Source organism: Macaca mulatta, chromosome 12 (assembly GCF_049350105.2).
Source record: "Macaca mulatta isolate MMU2019108-1 chromosome 12, T2T-MMU8v2.0, whole genome shotgun sequence".
NCBI lineage: Eukaryota > Metazoa > Chordata > Mammalia > Primates > Cercopithecidae > Macaca > Macaca mulatta.
Window position 1 is genome coordinate 146,232,163 of NC_133417.1, and position 19,514 is coordinate 146,251,676.

The following is a 19,514-nucleotide window of genomic DNA, read 5'->3' on the forward strand; positions in this document are numbered from 1 at the left end:
AGAGCTATAGGGAGGAGGGCTCTGGAGAGGAGGGATCTGGAGAGGAGGGATCTGGGGAGCAGGGCTTTGGGGAGGAGGAATCTGGGGAGGAGGACTCTGAGGCCTATGCCTCCAGCTCGTGGGCAAGGCTGGGCACCCACTGTTGTTGCTTACAGAGCGCCAAGGCTTCAGCCCATCTGTGACGTGGCACCAGGTCCCACATGGGAGACAAAGGGAGTGGGCAGGGCTCCTAGGGAGTAGCCAAAGCCCAGTGATAGAACATGGATGGGGGCCTGGCTCACAGGGAGGGTGGCCAGAGCCCAGCAATAGGATATAGATGGAGGAGCCACAGCAGGGCCTCCCAAGGTCCAGGGGTCTGAGGAGGGGCTGTTTGTGTTGAGGTCGGGGCTGCTGTCCTGGGTGGCAGGGGCTGGCCCTGAACAGATACAAGTGCCAGGGTGCCCTGGGCAGGGAGGGAATGGGCTCAAGGCACCGGACGCAGCTCCTCTCCTTTCCAGGAACAGGTAGGATTGAGGGCGAGGCTGACTGCCGACCCCAGCTCTGACCCGCTCTCTGCCCTCTCTGGCCGCACACACCCCGTCAGCTGGGCCCACACCTGCCTCCTGCCTCTGTCCCAGCTCCCAGCATGTTCAGTGACGAGGCCGTTCATTCCCATACTTCCTGGCTCATTTTAAATTCGGGCAAACCTTTTCCCCCCTGTCCCTGGCAAGGAGGCAGGGTTGGACACCCACCTGACTGGCGTTGAATGTATGGCTCAGTGTGCAGTGAACAGAACACAGGCCATGGTGCCAGGTGCGGGAGGCAGGCCCCTTCTGTGCCCATTCTGAACGGGGGCACTTCTCACTGACTGCACAGAGGCATACGCAGGCCGCCTGGTGGGGGGCCGGGGTGTCCAGGCAGCAGGGCCTTGGGGGACGCTCGGTGACTCGGAGCCAGGATGGAGGGCGTGTGCCCCATCCCCAGGGTGCTGCACAGCAGGAGAGGGCACTGCAATGAGGAGGCGGCTACTGGGGTGTCACTTCGCCCCCTCCTGCCCGACGCCACGACCCGGATTCCTAGTCCCTTCAAGCAGGGCTGCCCAGAGGAGCGCCTGGCAGCCCAGGGGAGCCTTGCCCCTCACGCCGTGGAGCCCTGCCCTGCTCTGTTCCTGCCCCTGAGGCCTAGAGCGTTCCACGGGGCCCAGGAGGACCAAGCTTGGCATCGGGCCTGTGACCGTGCCCCTCCCTCCTCCCGACCACTGGCCAGCAGCTCCCTCGGCTCCACCCGTGGGCAGGGACCCAGGAAAGCCCTCCTGGGGCCCTGGGAGCTGACGCCTGTGGCTCACAGAGAGGCCTCGTCTGGAGCCAGTGCTGGCTTCTGGAGCCTTCTCTCGAGCTGGCCCTGAGTCTCCCGGGGACTCGGGACCAGGCCTGCCAGCCAGCCGGCCTCCCTGGGGAGCTCGTTAAGGGTTCCTTTGCCACCTCGGCTCAGAAAATGGAAATTAAAACTGTTGAGAGCAGCGGGAGGAGAGGAATGCTGCCAAGGAGCACCAGGCTCCAGATGACAGGAGAGCGTGTGCCCCCAGGCTGAGTCACCACTGCCGCCGGGCTCCCGGCCGCTGCCCTGTCCCTGAGGCCCTCACAGGGGTATCCTGCAGCCAGGGCAGCGCTGGGGCATGCTGAGGCACAGAGCCATGGCCTGGTCACCCAAAATGGCCCTTGTCAGTCCGGAGAGACCACAGGGGGTTGTGGAGAACGAGGACAGGAGGCAGCACCTCGGCTCCTTTCCCAGGAGCAGGGGTCACGGGTCACAGGCTGCAGGAGCCCCCGCCCTAGCAGAATCCAGGTGGACAGGAGGGGCTCCCGAGATCTGGCACAGGGGCAGCCATGCGGGCACCTGTGCCCCCGGGAACACTGAGCCAGCTCTGGAGGGAGCCGTCCCCCACCAGCCACCCCCTGCCAGCCGCCTGCTGCTGCCTGGAGGCTTGGTCCGGTGCCCCGAGCCCAGGGGTGTGGAACCTGAGCAGGGCAGGGCTCTGACTCTTCATGTTGGGGACACTGAGGCCCAGAAAGCTGAGACCCCCCTGAGCCGCGTCTGCCCTGCCGCCCTAACCTGGGCAGGGGTGCAGAGGGGAGGGCCTTGAGAGGAAGCAGGGTGGTGTCCCAAGGGGCCTGGGGCTTGGGGTGAAGAAGGCGGCATTCGTCCATCAACAAGGGGCCATGGGCTGAGCCTGGGGCCTCCTGGCCCAAGGATCCCTACTGGCCACACTGCCCCAAGGCCCGAGAGGACACCTCGGGTGGTGTAGGCGACAGGGAGCCAACTCCAGCTGAGCTCAGTCCCAAATGGAGGGTAGAGCTGCCCAGTGTGTGGTGGTCCCTGCAGGGATGGGCCCTGCCCCAGGGCGCAGGCTGAGCTGAGCGGCTGCCTCCTGCTGTGTCCATGGGCACTTACACATCACAGCTGGCAGGGACCGTGGACGTCTCCTCATCCCAGCAGGCTGTCTGATAGTTTAGGAAACACCGGTTACCCGGGGCGTGCGTGATCAGCAGGGCCCAGCTCCCCCTCCCCAGCCACTGCAACACGTCCTGCTCCAGGGTCCTGGCCTTACCTCACCCTCCACTGCTGGGCCCGGCTCCCTGGTGCCACTGTGGGCTCCCTTCTCCCCGCAGGCCACCATCAGCTCCACAACCGAGGAGCTGAAGGCCCTCCAGGCCCAGTTTGAGGATGCCATCACGGCCCATCAGAGGGAGACCACGGCCCTATGCGACAGCCTCCGGGACCTATCGGCCGAGCGGGGCGATGTGGAGAGAGAGGTGAGGGGTGGGGCTGGGGGGCTTCTGGGGATGTCAGAGGAGAGAAGAAAGCAGGGCAGGTGCCGAGAGAGGAGAGAGTGGGGGTGCCAGGAGGAAAGAGAGGCTGTACCACGGAGGAGGGCGGAGTCGTCTCCGGGACTAGGAAGAGGCAAACAGCAACAGGGGCTGTGGGGCTAGGGGCCCTCATACCGGGCAGTAAGCCAAGCCTGGGCTCTCAGAGCAGATGAAACGGTGCCTGGCCCAGGCCATTGGCTAAGGGAAGCTGACACTGGTTTTCAAGGAAAAGAAGGCATCATTTCTAAGCCTCCTGAAGGGGTGAGTTTGACTTTGGGGTGCAAGTGGACTTGGCTGAGTCAGGTGAACTTGGCTGAGTCAGGTGAACTTGGCTGAGTCAGGGTGCCAGCTGAGCGGGAGGGGAGCTCTCTGCAAGCTGCCGTGGGTCCCGATGCGGCTCCTGCTTGTCCTGGGAAGGTGCACAGCCCACCTGCCAGCTCCCAGGGCACTGGTGGGGCACACCTGCTGCTGGGAAGGCCAGCATGTGAAAGGGTGGCCAGAGCCACGCAGCCGAAGGCTCCGGGAGTCCGGACAGCCCCCTTGTTCCACACACAGTTAAGAAAGTGGAGTCAGGAAGGGCCTGATTCTGGAGGCACTGGGGCAGCTGTCACCTCCCAAAGCCTTTCCGAGAGACAGGCATGACCGGGGGCAAAGGAGAATTCGGACCCTTAGCCAGGAGACCAATCGCACCATCCACTGAGGCGTGGGGAGGCCCTTGACAAGCTGGGCTCTGTCCACACAGCGGGAGGTATGGACTTCATTGGTCTGGACACTAGGGTGGGGAGAGGCTGGATTTAGGGCAGCGGGCAAGAAAAGAAGTGGGTTAGTGGAGATTTCGGGGTGGGCCTGGACCTGGCCAAAGGCCCAAGGTTGACATGGAGGCCCCCAGGAGCCACATGATGGTGACGTGGGGTGGGGGACAGTCTTGGGCAGGGGCAAGAGTGGCCAGGGCTAGGCTGGCCTGGGCTCAGCAGGCAGGCAGATTAGAGAGGCGTTTCTGAGGGGGGTTGGCAGGATATGGGGACGCCTGTGTGTGGCAAGGGCAGGAGGGCACAAGGATCTGGGCTGGAAGAGGGGAGGGTCAGCTGGAGCCCCAGCGGGGCCCATGGGGATGGGGCGGCCTTGCACACTCCCTGGGCTGCTTGCCAAGGCTGGGGACTGCACAGCTGACCTGGTGCTGGCGCACACCACGCCCCAGAGGCCGGGCCGCCAGGCAGGGGAGAGTGAGGAGAGGGGCTCAGCCCTCCCCAAGCACACCCGAGAGGCAGGCTGAGAGAGGAAGAGAACATGATTTAACATGACCGGCTGTTTACACTGGCCCCAAGGAGAAAGGTCTCCTTTCAACAGATTTCAAAGTCAGGCCCGGTCAGCGACCACACGGGGAAGCAAAAGGAGATTTCAAAACTAGGGGCAGCAGGGGGAGGGGGAGGGAGAGGTGTGGCGGGGGTGGGGGTGCATTGGTTCTGCTGGCCTCAAGGAAGGGAGTGCAGGCCTCATGGGAAGGTCAGGCTCTCAAAGGAGCAGCCCCTGGAAGGGAGTGGGGGCTCCCAGAACAGAGCAGGGTGCCCAGAAAGGGAGTGGGGGCCAAAAGGTGAGGACGGCTGAGGGGGACAAGAGGAACCATCACAGAGAAAAGCAAGCAGAGCCCGTCCAGGCGCCAGGCTGGCCCAGGGTCACCATGGAAACCGTAACATTTTTCACAACCTTTAAACTGGAGGAACTTCCAGGCTCTCAGACCCTGCCTGAGGTCCACACGTGTGTGCACACATGCATACACATCATCCACACAGTGAGACCACACACGCCTGTGTACACTCAACACTCAGAGTGGTGCACGCATGCTGAATGCACACATGCCCCACGCACTCACACTCACACAATTCATGCTGGAATCACATACGGACACCACACAGTGCACACAGGCATGCACAGAAACGTGGAAGTACACACATGCATGTGTGCACTCATATGCACATACCTAGCACAAACACACACACTCACACACACACTCACACACACACTCATCACACACACATGCACTCACACACAGTGCACGCACAGGCATACAGACATGCACACACATGCATGCACACACATAAGCACACCACGGACAGAGTGGACACCTGCACCAGCTCACACACACACACACTCTCACACACTCATCACCCACACTCACACACACATGCAAACACATACACTCACACACACTCATCACACACACACTCACACACATGCACACACACATACACTCATCACACACACATGCACACACACACATAAACACACACTCATCACATACATGCACACACATACACACTCATCACACACACAGAGACACACACATGCACATACACACTCATCACACATGCACTCACACACGCACACTCACACATGCACACTCACACGCACACTCATGCACACTCACACATGCACACACACGCACACACGCACACTCACACACACTCATCACACACACACACAGACTCTCACACACAGACACACACATACACACTCACACACACGCACACTCACACACTCATCACACATGCACTCACACACATGCACACTCACACACATGCACACTCACACACGCACACTCACACATGCACACATCACACACGCACACACATGCACACACACACACGCACACTCTCACACACACACACACACACTCACCCTCCCTTGCTGTCCCTCCACAGCCCTCCTCCCCTGCAGAGCTCTGGAGCTGCCTCCCTGCAGGAGATTTTTAAAAGAGGCTGTTTATACAATTTCTAGCAACGAAATAATTATTATAATCACATTAAGTGATTTGGCTGTAAAATTCCTGTAAAAGGGATGGCTGTTCTCATGAGGCAGAGGGAGCGGGTGGGGTGGGGGTGGGGTGGGGGCGGCCCTCCTCCTGCATTTGTTTTGCTTGTTTTCATCTCCTCTGCCCTGGGAAATGAAAACAGTTTCTTTTATGATGCATGGGCCCTTGTGCGGGTCCTTGACCTTCTGGGCGGGTTTCTGCTGAGCTCGGCGGAAAATGCTCCGCACGGTCACGGCTCCCACGTGTGGGGGTGGAGGGAGCGGAGGGGAGGCTCCGGCCCTTCCCAAAAACAGAACAACAATAACAGCGGCAGCCTCGGGAGCCAGGCCGGCCGGGGGCCTGGACAATATCCCGTGAAAACAGCCAGAAAGAGGGGCTTGCTTTCGGCCAGCCAGCGCCTTGCCGTCGCGGAGTCTTTGTGGCTTCCACCTCTGGGCACGCCCCCTGGCTCCCTCCGTCTCCTCCTCCGGGACACACGAGAGCCGGAAGGGAGCCCTCTCCAGGGTTTCTGGCCAGGCCCAGAGCTCAGACCTGGGAGGCAGGAGACTGGGCGCCAGGGCCAAACCCCAGCAAGTCCCCACCCCAGAGCGTAGGTGCCGGGGAGGGCCTTCCTGCCAGGCTGCCACTGTCCTCCAGACCCCACCCCTGGGTTCTCCTGGGCACCATGAGATGCCTGGTATCCAGAGTGGGGAACCAACACCCTCCTCCCACTGCCCCCCCATCGCCAGGGACCCTCCTCCCACTGCCTCCCATGTCAACGGGGGAAGGAGGGCCGAGGGAGTGCGTGAGCCCCACTGTGTCAGGGTCACTGTGTCAGGGTCATTGTGGCGGGGTCACTGTGGCGGGGTCACTGTGGCGGGGTCAGTGCCCAGCCTGCCTGCCGAGGCTGCTGCCCACACTAGGACAGGCAGCGGCCTGGGCACCACACTGTCACCTAAGGAGAGGACTAGATGTGGGGGGCGGGAGGTGGGAAGGGCCCTGGGCGGTGACAGTGAGGACACGTGTGCTGAGCCACATCCCAGGTAGGCTTTGCTTACCAGTGGTCAGCGTCCTGGGGGTCCAGGGAGGCCACAGGGTGGGCCCGGGCCCGGGGGGTCAAGGTGGGGTTCTCTGGGCTCTTGGGCTGGCCCTGCCCCAGCTGGTGGAAGCTGCGCTTCAGTCTCTGCACCAGGGATTGGTGGCTTCATGGGGTGAGCAAAGCGCATGGGGACCAAGTTGGGCAGGGCACCTGTGCCTGCCACACCAGCGTCAGAGGCCACAGCCCCTGTGGCTATCCCTGGAGCAGTAGTCCCCAGCTGGCCTCTAGAGCTATATGCTCCTCCCCAGGCTGAAAGGCTGCGGGCACAGCTGACCATGGCCCAGGAGGGACTGGCCGCACTGCGCCAGGAGCTGCAGAGCATCGAGGAGAGCCAGGAGGGGCTGCGCAGGGAGGCCCAGGAGGCCCGCCAGGCACTGAGCGACGAGGCCCGCGAGAAGGATGTACTGTTGCTTTTCAACAGTGAGCTGCGAGCCACCATCTGCAGGGCGGAGTGGGAGAAGGCCAGGTATGGCGGCCACCCAGGAGCAGCTGGGGGTGCCCTGCAGCCTGCTGCCCACCCAGGCCGTAGGGAGGATGGGGCAAGGGGGTTAGGCAGGGGCGTCCTGCTGATTTGGGCTCCACTGATGGTGGGGTAGACATGCCAAGCAGGCCTCCCACTGCCCAGTCCAAGAGGTCAGCAATGCTGGCCAGTGCAAGGGATGTCTGAGGACACAGACACACCTGTCCCTGCCCACAGGGAGTTCCCATCCAACAGGCAAGATAGGTCACAGGTGGCCTCCAGGAGGTGGTGCAGAGCTGGGGAGCAGAGGGAGGCCAAGGGCCTGGCTGGGTCTCCAGAAAGGCCCCTGTGGGGCAGCTGGGCGGGACGGCACAACCCTCACAGCAGGTGGCAGAGGTGACAGGCTGGGCTGGATACTGAGTGTGAGGGAGAGGGGGAGACAGGGAGGGATGAGGTGAGGAGGCGCTGAAGTGTGGATAGTGGACAGGGGCCATGCGGCCGGGCACTGGGACCTGGGTGGACATATGTCTGAAAGGTGACAGGGAGCCCTGCAGAGGCTGAATTTGAAGACACTGTGGAGGGAAGACTGGGGACAGTGTATCACTAGGGGAGACAGAGACCTGCTGGGCAGCTGTGCTGGCCCCCCCAGGAGGTGCGGGGACCCCAGCCTGTGGCACCCTCGTCAGTTTTAAGCGGTCCAAGGAGGAGAAGGAGCAGAAGCTGCTCGTCCTGGAGGAGGCCCGGGCGGCGTTGCAGCAGGAGGCCAGTGCACTGCGGGCCCACCTGCGGGAGCTGGAGCAGGAGCGGGGGGACGCCCGTCAGGAGCTCCAGGAGCTCCACAGACAGGTAGGGTGGCAGGGAAGGGTCAACATCCAACCAGGCACCCTCCCGCCTGGTGGGTCCCAGCTCCTCCCAGGGCACCCTCTGGCTGCAGTGCAGGAGCCCCCAGACCTGGCCTTGCTGCTGCCTTTGAACCGCTCTGTCCCCAGACTTTGGGCCATGCCCTGCTCAGGCTCACAGGGTCCCTGGTTGGGTCTGTGCCCATGGGGCGCAGATGACAAGACTGGAGAGGGCAAAACCAGGAATGCTCTAGCGAGGAGGAAGGGAGCCACGCACAGCAGCACACGGAAGTGTCCTACATGTAACACCTTCCGGAGGCGCTCGGGAACTCAGGCAGGCTGGAGGGGAGGCCTGGCCTCTGCAGGGCAGGGTGCTGGCTTCCCCGAGGCCTAGCTCCCTCCCATAATGGCAGCCTCGGGGCAGTTGGCGCCAGTGCACCCCAGACACTGCCCACACTCCCTAATCAGTGCCCACCCTGCCCCACCTGAGCCTCCTCCTTGTCCCAGGTCCTCCAAGGAGGTCCCAGGTAGGTGTCTGCGGAGTGGCTGAGGGTGACAACTCCCAGGGCAAGGCCCTTTGGGAACACCTCAGCCCGACTCCCTAACTGTGGCCAGCTACCCTCAAGGGACGTGTGAGTGGAGGCAGGAGGCAGGGAGGCTGCCTGGCTTCCAGCACAGAGACCGGTGACCCTGTCCATGCGGCCCCATGCTCCCAGGTGAGGACGCTAAAGGCTGAGAACCAGAGGAGGAGTGGAGAGGCCCATGAGCTGCAGGTGCAATGCTCGCAGGAGGTGCTGGAGCTGCGGAGGCAGGCAGCCAAGGCGGAGGCCAAGCGCGAGGGTGCCCGGAAGGAGGTGGGAGGGCTGCCTGTGCTCAGAAGGGAAGGACCTGGGTGTCGGGGAGCAGAGGGAGGAGGCCCACCCCACTTCCTCACTGTCTCCCACGGGCGCACCCCAACATCCCTCCTACAGGTCCTGGGGCTGCAGAGGAAGTTGGCAGAGGTGGAGGCCGCAGGGGAGGCCCATGGACAGCGGCTCCAGGAGCACCTCCAGGAGAGCCGGGGGGCTGAGCAGACCCTCCGAGCAGAGCTGCATCGTGTCACCAGGAAGCTGCAGGAAGCCAGCGGTGTGGCTGATGCTCTCCAGGCTCGCCTGGACCAGGCCTGTCACCGAATCCACAGCCTGGAGCAGGAGCTGGCCCAGGCTGAGGGTGCGAGGCGGGACGCGGAGGCCCAGCTGGGCCGGCTGTGCTCCACACTCCGCCGTGGCCTGGGGCTCTGGAGACAGAGCCCGTGGGTCTCCCCGGAGCAGCCTGGTTCCCCCACCAAAGGTCAGAGTCCTCAGTGGAGACAGGCGGGCCCCTGTCCCAGCTCAGTCCCTGGCCTGGGCACCTCTCTCTCTTTTTTTTTTGAGACGGAGTCTCACGCTGTTGCCCAGGCTGGAGTGCAGTGGCGCAATCTCGGCTCACTGCAAGCTCCGCCTCCCGGGTCCCCGCCATTCTCCTGCCTCAGCCTCCTGAGTAGCTGGGACTACAGGCGCCCACCACCGCGCCCGGCTAATTTTTTGTATTTTTAGTAGAGACGGGGTTTCACTGTGGTCTCGATCTCCTGACCTTGTGATCCGCCCGCCTCGGCCTCCCAAAGTGCTGGGATTACAGGCGTGAGCCACCGCGCCCGGCCCTGGGCACCTCTCTTTCAGGCCTCGAGACTCGCATAGTGAGGGACTTGGACAGGCAATTGTAGGAGCCTGCGACTGGCTCCCCAAGCTCCCATGGCTGGGGCAGCAGAGAGGAAGGGGGAAGGGCGAGTATCTGTCGCTGTGTTCCTGCCCACAACCCCTCCGCTGTCACCTCCCACAGGCTCCGACGGCTCCCAGGCTCTCCCTGGGCACCAGGGTGCCAGCCCCCCAGCTAGGCCCCACTCGCCCCTCCGATGGCCCTCGCCCACACCCGGAGGCCGCAGCTCAGAGCTTGTGGATGTGGCCACTGTGCAGGACGTCCTGCGGGACTTTGTGCAGAAGCTCCGGGAAGCCCAGCGGGAGCGGGTAATGGGGGCTGGGGTCCTCCCACCCACGGCGGCACCCCCTGGGGGTCTCTGGGAAGAATACCTGCTGTCCACCCATCCGCACATCCTTGGGTCTCAGGGTCAGTGTCCAGGCTATCCTGTTTGTTGTGCTAAACACCAGTACCACCACGGCCCCCAAACCCAAGTGCCTCGGGTGGCTGGGGGCTGCCCCCTTTCTCAGACCAGGCTGAAAAGCCCCTGGAGCCAGGCCCTGCTGTGACACCCACCAGGGCCCAGGGCAGGGCATTCTGCAGCTCATGCCACCCCTGAAGAGCTGCCAGGGCAAGTGCAGGACAGAGCCAGCTCCCCCCAGTGCTCCCCTCCGGTGGGGCCAAGCTCCCCAGGGGCTGCTCCTGGCTTCAGGGCTCCCACAGAACCACCTGTGAGCGGCCCCCTCCCAACTCGCTGGCTGACAGTGGGCAGGGGACTCCAGTGGGCAGGACTGTGGGAAAAACAGAGGCAGGCCCTTAGCCCTGGCCGGGGTCCTCCGTGCATACCCGTTCCCTTCAGGCCCACCTTCCCACCGCTGCCAGCCCCAGGGGGCAGGGTCCTGTCTGCACTCAGCCCCAAGTCCTGCCAGGGCAGCCCCTGCCGGTCCCCCTGACCACAGGCTGTGGGCCACCACCTGCCAGCTTTCCCACAGCACACCTGTGCTTGAAACCTGGACCCTTCAGGCCCCGCCCCAGTGGGCACCTCCACCTCCCCAGGCCTGCAGGTCAGCTCAGCTTCCCCGTGTGACCACCTTCGCCACCCCTTCCCTGAGCCCACGACCCGCCCCACCCACTGCCCTGCCCTGCACACCCACAGGCTAGACTGTGAACGGCCCCAGCTGGCCCCGACACTCTAGCAGATACCTCGGCCCTCCACCCGCCCGCTGGGCTGCCCCCACTGACCTCAGTCCTTCTGCCCAGGACGACTCCCGTGTCCAGATGGCCACCCTGAGCAGCCGGCTGAGCGAGGCGGAGTGCAGGTGTGCCCGGGCCCAGAGCCGTGTGGGGCAGCTACAGAAAGCCCTGGCTGAGGCGGAAGAAGGTGACCGCCCTTGCCCTGCCCCGCCCACCCTGGGAGTGGCTGTGAGGGTGGCACCACCATGTCCCCACTGCTGCCAGCTCTAAGCTTTCAGCTCCTGAGTGGGAAGGGAGCCTGGGGACAACACCCAAACCACCAGGCCTGGCGAGGCTGGGCCAGTGCTTGGCATCGGAGTTCTCAGCAGTGACTTCCCCAGAACAGAGGAGTGACGTCCACAGGCCCCTCAGGGCCCTCCCGATCTGGCCCCCAGCATCCTCTGTACCCCTGCCCCACCCTGGCCTCCTGCAGTTCCCACCGGGGGCCTTTGCCCAGGCTGTGCCCTCTGCCTGGCACCCTCTCCCCCAGACAGCCATGAGGCTCTCCCCGGACAGGCCCTGCCCCTTGTCATCCCCTCAGAGAGGCCCTTCCTTCTGCCCCCCACTGCCTCACACGCACAAGTTTCTCTGCTTATTGCCCCCTCAATTAAAGGAAAGAGGCAGGAGGGAAGGATGGGTGGGGAGGAGGTCCAGAGTCCAGACACAGGAAGCCGGGACCCTGGGACCGCCTCAGGACCCTTGAGCTGTGAGGATGGAACCACACCCCACGTGGGAGCCAGTCACTCAAGTCCACGGAGCCTCGCATTGCCTGCCTGTGACCTGGGAGAAGTGTGGGAGCCCCTCGAGCCACGCTGCTTGCCCCACAGGCCGGCGCCGGGTGGAGGGTGCTCTGAGCAGCGCCTGGGCAGCGCGTGCCCTGCAGAAGGAGGCGCTCCGCAGGCTGGAGGCGGAGCACCTGGCGAGCGTGCGTGCAGCAGGCCAGGAGAAGCGGCGGCTGCAGGTGGGGCAGGCGGCAGGGTGGGTCCCAGGTGGGGCACAAATCAAGGCCTCTTGGTCACCCTCACACCCTGCAGGGAATTCCACGGGGTCGGGAGGTGGGAGAGAGGGTCTGCAAGGGCTTCTTTGGGTGTTCAGGGCTGGAGCCAGTGGGCCAGCCCAGTGGGGCCCTGGGGCAGAGGTGCAGCTGGGTTGTGGCAGGCGGCTTTGGGGTCATCAGGACTGGAGCTGCCCTTAGCAGAGCTGTCTTTAAAGTGGTTCTAGCCCTTGTTTTACAGATTGGGAAAACTGAGGACTTGGCCCTGGGAGCGCAGTGCCCCAAGTCCAGGCCCTTCCTTCTTGCTGAGGCCACACTGGCAGGCATAGGGGTGGCCCTGGCCCAACCTTGGGGCTCTTTATAGGGTCGCATGTCCTGCTCCAAGACCACTTTTCATTCTGTGTCACTCAGGAAGGGCTGAAGTCAATATCCCTACACGCCAGGCTTTGTGCTGGGGAGGTGGCCGCTGGGTCTGAGGTTTTCAGGTGAGGAGCCTAGGCCTGGAAATGGAACAGCCAGGCCGGAGTGGATGGAGGCCTGGCCCAGGTCTTGGTTCTCAGTGCTGGTGGGGAGCCCCAGGCCCAGCCCAGCCCCACAGGTCCAAACATCCCCTGGGGTGTCCTGAGATTCTCTTGTCAGGACTGGGCCAGGGGACAGCTGTTCCGCTCCAGAGCGCTCCCTTGCAGGCCCCAGCGGCCAGGGAACAGCGTGTCTGGCTGAGGTTCCCCAGGGCAACTGCCCCCAGGCGTCCCCCAACCCATTCTGGAAAGAGGGAGCCAGCACAGTGCAGAGGGGACAGGGCACAGAGATTGGGGAGCCACTGCTCTCCAAGTGTCCCTCCAATGAGGGAGGCCTGGGTGAGCTATCAGGAGGGACAGCCTTGCAGGTTGGCAGAAGGGCCCCAAGGGCAGCCGGCCAGGCCTCGACCCCGAGGTCAACTGCAGAAGCCACCCGTGGTCCACGCGGGGCTCAGCCTAGGAGCCTGGTGGCCCTCAGAGGCCCCCAGAGGGCTGTTAGCACTCCGACTAGCAGGCAGGCCCTGAGTCCCCCAAAGGCCCGGAGCCTCTGAGGAGGTGGCTCCTGCAGGGGAGAGAGGAGGGGCAGAGAGCAGAGACCAGGCTGCAGGGAGGGCAGGTTCCTCGTTAGCCAAGAGCTTGGAAATTTCTGTTTTGGAAAGACTCCTCTGGTGAGAAGCTGCTGGGGCAGTAAGACTAGAGACGTCTGTGGAAAGACCCAGACGGCCTGGCCAGGGATGGGGTCAGGACTTGTGAGATGCCTAGGAGATGGGGGGACCTAAGAAGTCGGGGGACCTGGAGCGGGCTGAGCTGGGCCAAGCTCAGCCTTTCATTTTATATGTATAGTCACATGTATGCCTCCCATGTGCATTCAGAAATAACATTCTCTGTTCACAGGTTACACATTTTGAAACAGGCCTTCTATTTTTTTTTAATTTTTGGAGATGGAGTCTCGTTCTGTCACCTAGGCTGGAGTGCAGTGGCACCATCTTGGCTCACTGCAACCTTCGCCTCCCAGGTTCAAGCGATTCTCCTGCCTCAGCTTCCCAAGTGGCTGGGATTACAGGCACCTGCCATCACACCTAATTTTTTGTATTTTTAGTAGAGACAGGTTTCACACCATGTTGGCCAGGCTGGTCTTGAGCTCCTGACCTTAAATGGTCTGCCCACCTTGGCCTCCCAAAGTGCTGGGATTACAGGCGTGAGCCACCGCGCCTCCCAAAGTGCTGGGATTACAGGCGCGAGCCACCGTGCCTCCCAAAGTGCTGGGATTACAGGCGTGAGCCACCGCGCCTCCCAAAGTGCTGGGATTACAGGCGCGAGCCACCGCGCCTCCCAAAGTGCTGGGATTACAGGCGTGAGCCACCGCGCCTCCCAAAGTGCTGGGATCACAGGCGTGAGCCACCGTGCCCGGTTCTGAAAGAGATCTTGAAGTCAACCTTTACAAATGCATTATTCAAATAGGCCACATTTGATCCAGTTCCTGAATTTATCAAAGCTAAGGATGATGTGTTGAATTTTCCCACTACAATTCTTTTTGTCAGTGTCTCCTTTTATTTCCAAGGAGAAATAAAAATACCCTATTTCCAAGGGTGTTTGACTTCTAGATTTCTTGACTCTTCGAATTTGAAGTTTCTCGGTTAACTTTTCCTGAGTGGCCTGCACGTCCTGTGACTGCTGTTTGTCTTCCTCTTGGCCTCTGCTTTTTTGGTGTTTGTGTTTTCAGCCTTCATTTCATCGGCCTGGCTTTGGTTTCAATCCTACCTTAGTGTCTCTGCCTCTTCTGGGGGAATTTGTCCCACGTAGAAGTTTTGTGGTAACCCATGCTGTTTTTCCTTAGGTTGCTGATAGGACACTTTCTCCTTTCCATGTGTCTTTCCTGCCTGTCCTGTCTTGCATGGGAGGGATGATTTATTCATCCTCTTTTCCCTTAGCATTGCATCCAGGGCCTCTTATGGCTGGCCCAGGACAGCACCCTGCCCCCGCCGGGGACTGTGGGTCTTGTCCCTTACCTCCCCAACTGCACTGCTTCCACCTGTGCCCTAGGAGCTAAGACTTTTGTTCCTTAGAACTTCCTGCTCTGGACACTCCCCTTTTCCAAACCTGTCCCCCAGGGGGACTCTGGGCTCTCCTGCCTGTAGGCTGAACTTCTCTTGGTGTCTGCGGACCCCGGGGCTGTCTACCCACAGCAGCCCACACCTGGTGCACTACTTTTTGCAACAAATTACTGATGACTTAACCCCACTTTTGAGCCCCCAGTCCCATGGGTGAGAAGCCTCGCATGGTGTGACTGGCATCTCCCCTCTGGGTCTCACAGTCATGGGGTGGGCTGGGCCACCCAAGGCCCCAGGGAAGAGTCCTCCTCTGGGCTCATCCAGGTGCTTCTGGGGGCATCCTGGCTCATCCCGGCGTGGTGAGTCCAGCTCCTTGCGTTGTCAGGCTGAGCCTCATTTCTGGGCGGTTAACCAAGGGCTCCCCACTCCTAGCCCAGGGCTTCCTCGGCTGCCTCACAGTGTGGCAGCAGCGCCTGCACCCCACGCCGCCCGTCTCCACGTACCTCACACCTCCCAGCTCCCTTCTGCCGACACCCGAGGGCATGCATGAGTGGGTGAGGCCCACCTGGGTGGTCACCCTTTGCTTAACTCAGAGTCAACTATTTGCATCCACAAAGTCCCCTGGCCTGAATCCAATGTAATCACAGGATAACGTCGGGGCCAGAGCTCACGGGGCCCTCTGAGGGCTCTGCCTGCCACATGGGTCCAAGCAACGTGTTACCAGCTTTGGTGAACTCTGTGCCTCTGGTATGATGACTGGGGCCGCTCATGGCATCTCTCCTGGAGGGGCCTGGTTTTCATTTGATTCTGAACTCCTTGTTTGCCTCTGACCTTGAGTTCACATGGGTTCAAGAAATGTGCGGATTCCCTGGGTTCTTTGTGTTTTTCTTATCAGTACTCTTTCCAGAGTGGCAGCCAGAGGCCTCCATGTCTTTGAAATTAAAAAATGTCACCAAAATGTGGGCATGTCGGCCCCTTTCATTATTTTTACCTACCCTGGCAAGCCCTCCCTACTTGCAGAATCAAATCTACCTTCTGTTTACAGAGGTTTCTTCCACTGCAAAAACAAAACAAACAAACAACAACAACAACAAAAAACCATCTCTTCTCCTTCTCCCTCTTCTCTGTTCTTTTGTCCTGAATTCTCAGCCTCCCAATACTGACCCCCTGGACCTGTCCTCCTGGCTTCAGTCTTGAATTTCTCCTTCTCATCTCGGTTTTCCCCAAGGTCCCAGGAGAATTTCAGGTCTTACTCCTCCTACTCAGCTAATCTCAGGATCTGCCGCATCTCATCTGCTGCTCCTGCCCCCACAGCGGCCTCCTTCGGCCTGAGTTTTCATTTTGGATTGTCCACCTCGAGACCCCTGCCCTGTCCTCACCTTGAGAACGCCAGTTACCATCTTCTGATGCGTGTCAGTAGCTCACTTCTCTGTTTAATTAGAGACTCTCAGATCTGATTCCTCAGATCCACTTTATTTTCTCAAACCCCAGTAGACACTAGTTTTATGATTTTTTTTTCCTTTGCGTGTCTTTAAAGAAAGGAGTTCTGGCCTTGTTTGAAGTTGGGAGTGGAGAGGAGCCCATCAGGGACTTTATGTGTCCCCATCCTAATATTTCAGGTTCAAAGGGAAGGCAGAGAGAAGGGTTCCAAGATCCCGCAGCCACAGGGAGCCACTGGGGAGTGTAGGGAGCCAGTAGTGGAGTTCGGGCCCCTCCCAGAGCCGTTCTGTTCCCGAAGTGGGCGGGGTGGGGGGGCGCTCTCTGGTGCACAGTCTTGGTGGTGCACAGTCTTGGTGGGGTCCTCCACCTCCCCAGCTGCTTGCCTCGCAAGGATGGAGGGCTCCCTGGGTCCCCCAGCCACAGCAACCCTCTTTCCTGAGGTCCTAGTGGGATAGAGTTGCCTCCCCAACACCCCTGCAGCTCCCTCCAGTCCTCCCCCTTCTGAGCCAGGGTATGGGGGTACGGGGGTCCCACTTTGGGTCTCTGAGCCAAAGTGCAGAGGACACCTCTGACGTTGATCAGACCTTTGTCTGTATGCATTTTTCTGCTTGGTCTAGAATTTGCTCAACTTTTTTAGTGAAATGTGCTAAATCTATCATTATTGTGTCAATGTTTTCTTATAATTCTGGCAATCACTGTTTCACCTATTTTTAGGCAGGTTGGTTTCATCTGCCCTCGGGAGTCCTCCGAGTCCCTGGTCTCCAGCCCTGAGGAAAGTTTTTCCCAACTTTTTGTAATCTATTGGTCATTGTGGTGGGTTTCGGGATTCAGGCACACCTAAGTCACTAGAGGCCCACACTTGTGACACACAGCAAACCCAGGCAGAGAGTTCAGGGTTGAAATTTTCTAGCCAGCCAGGGGGCTGGGAACACACAGCCATGCTCCCTGCTGCCCCGTGCCCCTTGCTGAGCCCGGGGGGTGCTAGGGTCCAGTAGGGCAGGCCTGGCACCTCTCCTGGCTCTGCCAAGCTCCCAGCACAGTCTAGAGCCAGCTCTGCATTTGACACAACTTCTTTCACTTTCATGGACTGGTTTTTCCCCTGTTTCACATAAGCCAATGTGTTTGTCAAGAGAAAGTTAATTAAAAACATATTTTTCTAATTAAATGGTAGGCTGTGCTATGCAAACAGTAAGATTCTTGTTTGAGAGCAAATCCCTCCCCGTTTCCAAGGCTACCCTGGGAATTTGATAGAACAGCCGTGCAGGACCAGCCCGTGGCGTCAGGACACGCGCAGAATGCAGCAGCAGTGCCCAAGTAGCTGGTCAGGTCTCCGAGCAGGCGGGAGGCCTGGCACTCACCCAGCATCACCCACAGCCTCATGTGGGCTCAGAAAGGCCCCCCATGCCACCCTTGGACTGACGCCTGGTCACAGCCTCCGTGGCTCAGGGAAGCTCATGGCGTCCTTGGACTCTTGCCCAGGCCTCCTTCTCCTGTTGTGCCCACGTGCCACACCCACCCCCCCAGCTCCCCACATCCCCAGTGCCAGCCCTGGAGTTCACCAGCCTGTGGGGGCTCAACTCAGCATCAGTCACAGGTTCTAAAAGTTTCCAGGGTTCACACATGCCCAAAGCTAGCAGAGCAGCTTAGGGCCGGCAGGGCCCACAAGGTGGACACTGAGCCACAGTCGGACTTGATTTCTCTCAGTGTTTTGTCAAGAATTTTTGCATCTGTAATTCCTTTATGGTGACATATTTTTCAGATTTGTGTTAAGAAAATTTTTTTATTTTATAAAATGAATTGGTGGGCTTTCCATTTTTTCCATCACCTGGAACACTCTAACTTTTCTTGAAAGGTTCGTTGAACTTCCCTGTACATATTCCGCAGCTCCTGTCATTGTGAAGAATACAACTGAATTCCCTTTCCAATCTCTTTTCTGTCAAGGGTCTGTTTTAGTTTTCCATTTCTTCTGGGGTCAGTTTTGCACTATGGGAGCGTAACTCATCTTACACGTTCAGTACATTGCCAAAGACCTGCACATACATCTGCTCAGCATCACCTTCGTTATATACATGGTCTTGTCAGCAGTTACACCTGCCTTATATGCATAGTTGTGCCTTATTTACATGTGGAGTTATAGCTGTTTCTGTCCTTCGTATTGGAGATTTGTTTCTTTCCCTTAGTCTGATTTTGCCAGCAGTTCATGTTTTATTCCTCTTTTCAAAGAATCAATTTATCTCTTCTTTTATTTTTGTCTAGTTTATCGATTTCAGCTTTTGTTTCTATGAACACTCTATTTTTATTTTTAGTTTACTTCTTTAAAAAATGTTTTGAGGGTCTCGCTCTGTCACCCAGGCTAGAGTGCAGTGGCATGACTTCGGCTCACTGCAGCCTCTACCTCCTGGGCTCAAGCGATCTTCCTACCTCAGCCTCTTGAGTAGCTGGAACTACAGGCATATGCCACTACACCTGGCTAACTTTTGTATTTTTGTTTGTTTGTTTGTAGAGATGGTATTAAACCATATTGCCTAGGCTGGTCTCGAACTCCTGCATTCAAGTGATCCACCCACCTCGGCCTCCCAAAGTGCTGGGATTACAGGCATGAGCCACCACATCCAGCCAACACTCTCTTTTTGTTGTAATTTTTCTGATTTCTTGAAAGGAATAAGTAATTTGTTTATGTTTGGGCTTTGTCTTTCAATAGTAAGAGCATTTAATGTGATCCTATTTTCCCTAATTGTGGTTTGGTATGTGTCCCATCAGATTTTGATGTGAGTTCTTTTCCTTTTTACTAGTTTTCTAGATGTTTCCATTTTTATTTCTTCTTGAATTCGAGGGTTATTTGAAAGCATGAGTGCGTGTTTGTGCCACTTTTGGTTGCTTATGTCATCTTCCTGGAGAGGCTGTGGCTTGGGCAGGGATGATGGTTTTCTTTTGATCAGCTTCTGGGTGGATCTGTGTTTATGCTCCCGCTTTGTCAGTTGTTTGTTGGTAATTCGCTTTTTTGGTTTGGTTTTGTCTATTTGTTTGTGATGTGTTTAGAGAATACTGGACAAGCTGATTGCAAAGTTTACAGGAAAGAATAGATGTTTGAGATTTTCCAAGAAAATTTTGAAAGTGAATAGTACAACAGGCTATAATGCTAGTACGGTCAAAGCAGGAGAGGCTGGCAGAATAGACACAGAGGCAGCAGGGCAGGCCACAGTCCAGAGGAGGCCCTGCCACCATGAACTAGCATCAGACCCTGCCCTCTGTCTGGCCCCAGAGTCCCACTGTGTGGAGTGAAGGGCTCTGACACCCTTGTATCTGAGGACTGTCCAGAGCTAACTCTGTCCCGTGACTGGCCTGAGGGCAGGATGGGGCAACTGGCCAGTGCAGGGAGCCCAGGGGATACCTGCCAGTGGGCAACCGAATTGGCCCATCGTCGCCCAGTGGATAAATAGGTATCAGACTGAGGACCCCAATTCCAAGAGCCCAAAGGATGGATTTGGCAAGTGTTTGTGGCCTGCCCTGTCCTCTGTGCAGCCAGCAGGATG

General features: G+C 59.2%; 1 protein-coding gene across 1 annotated transcript in view; it reads left to right on the forward strand.

Moving 5' to 3' along the window:
* CROCC2 (ciliary rootlet coiled-coil, rootletin family member 2) overlaps positions 1–19,514 on the forward strand; it is a 67,867-nt gene that overhangs the window by 37,657 nt on the left and 10,696 nt on the right. The window contains exons 20-27 of the mRNA XM_077956538.1: positions 2,649–2,792; positions 6,982–7,199; positions 7,880–8,039; positions 8,749–8,886; positions 9,004–9,361; positions 9,890–10,074; positions 11,006–11,126; positions 11,806–11,939. Coding sequence (XP_077812664.1) covers positions 2,649–2,792; positions 6,982–7,199; positions 7,880–8,039; positions 8,749–8,886; positions 9,004–9,361; positions 9,890–10,074; positions 11,006–11,126; positions 11,806–11,939 — 1,458 coding nt within the window. The remainder of the gene's footprint in view (positions 1–2,648; positions 2,793–6,981; positions 7,200–7,879; positions 8,040–8,748; positions 8,887–9,003; positions 9,362–9,889; positions 10,075–11,005; positions 11,127–11,805; positions 11,940–19,514) is intronic.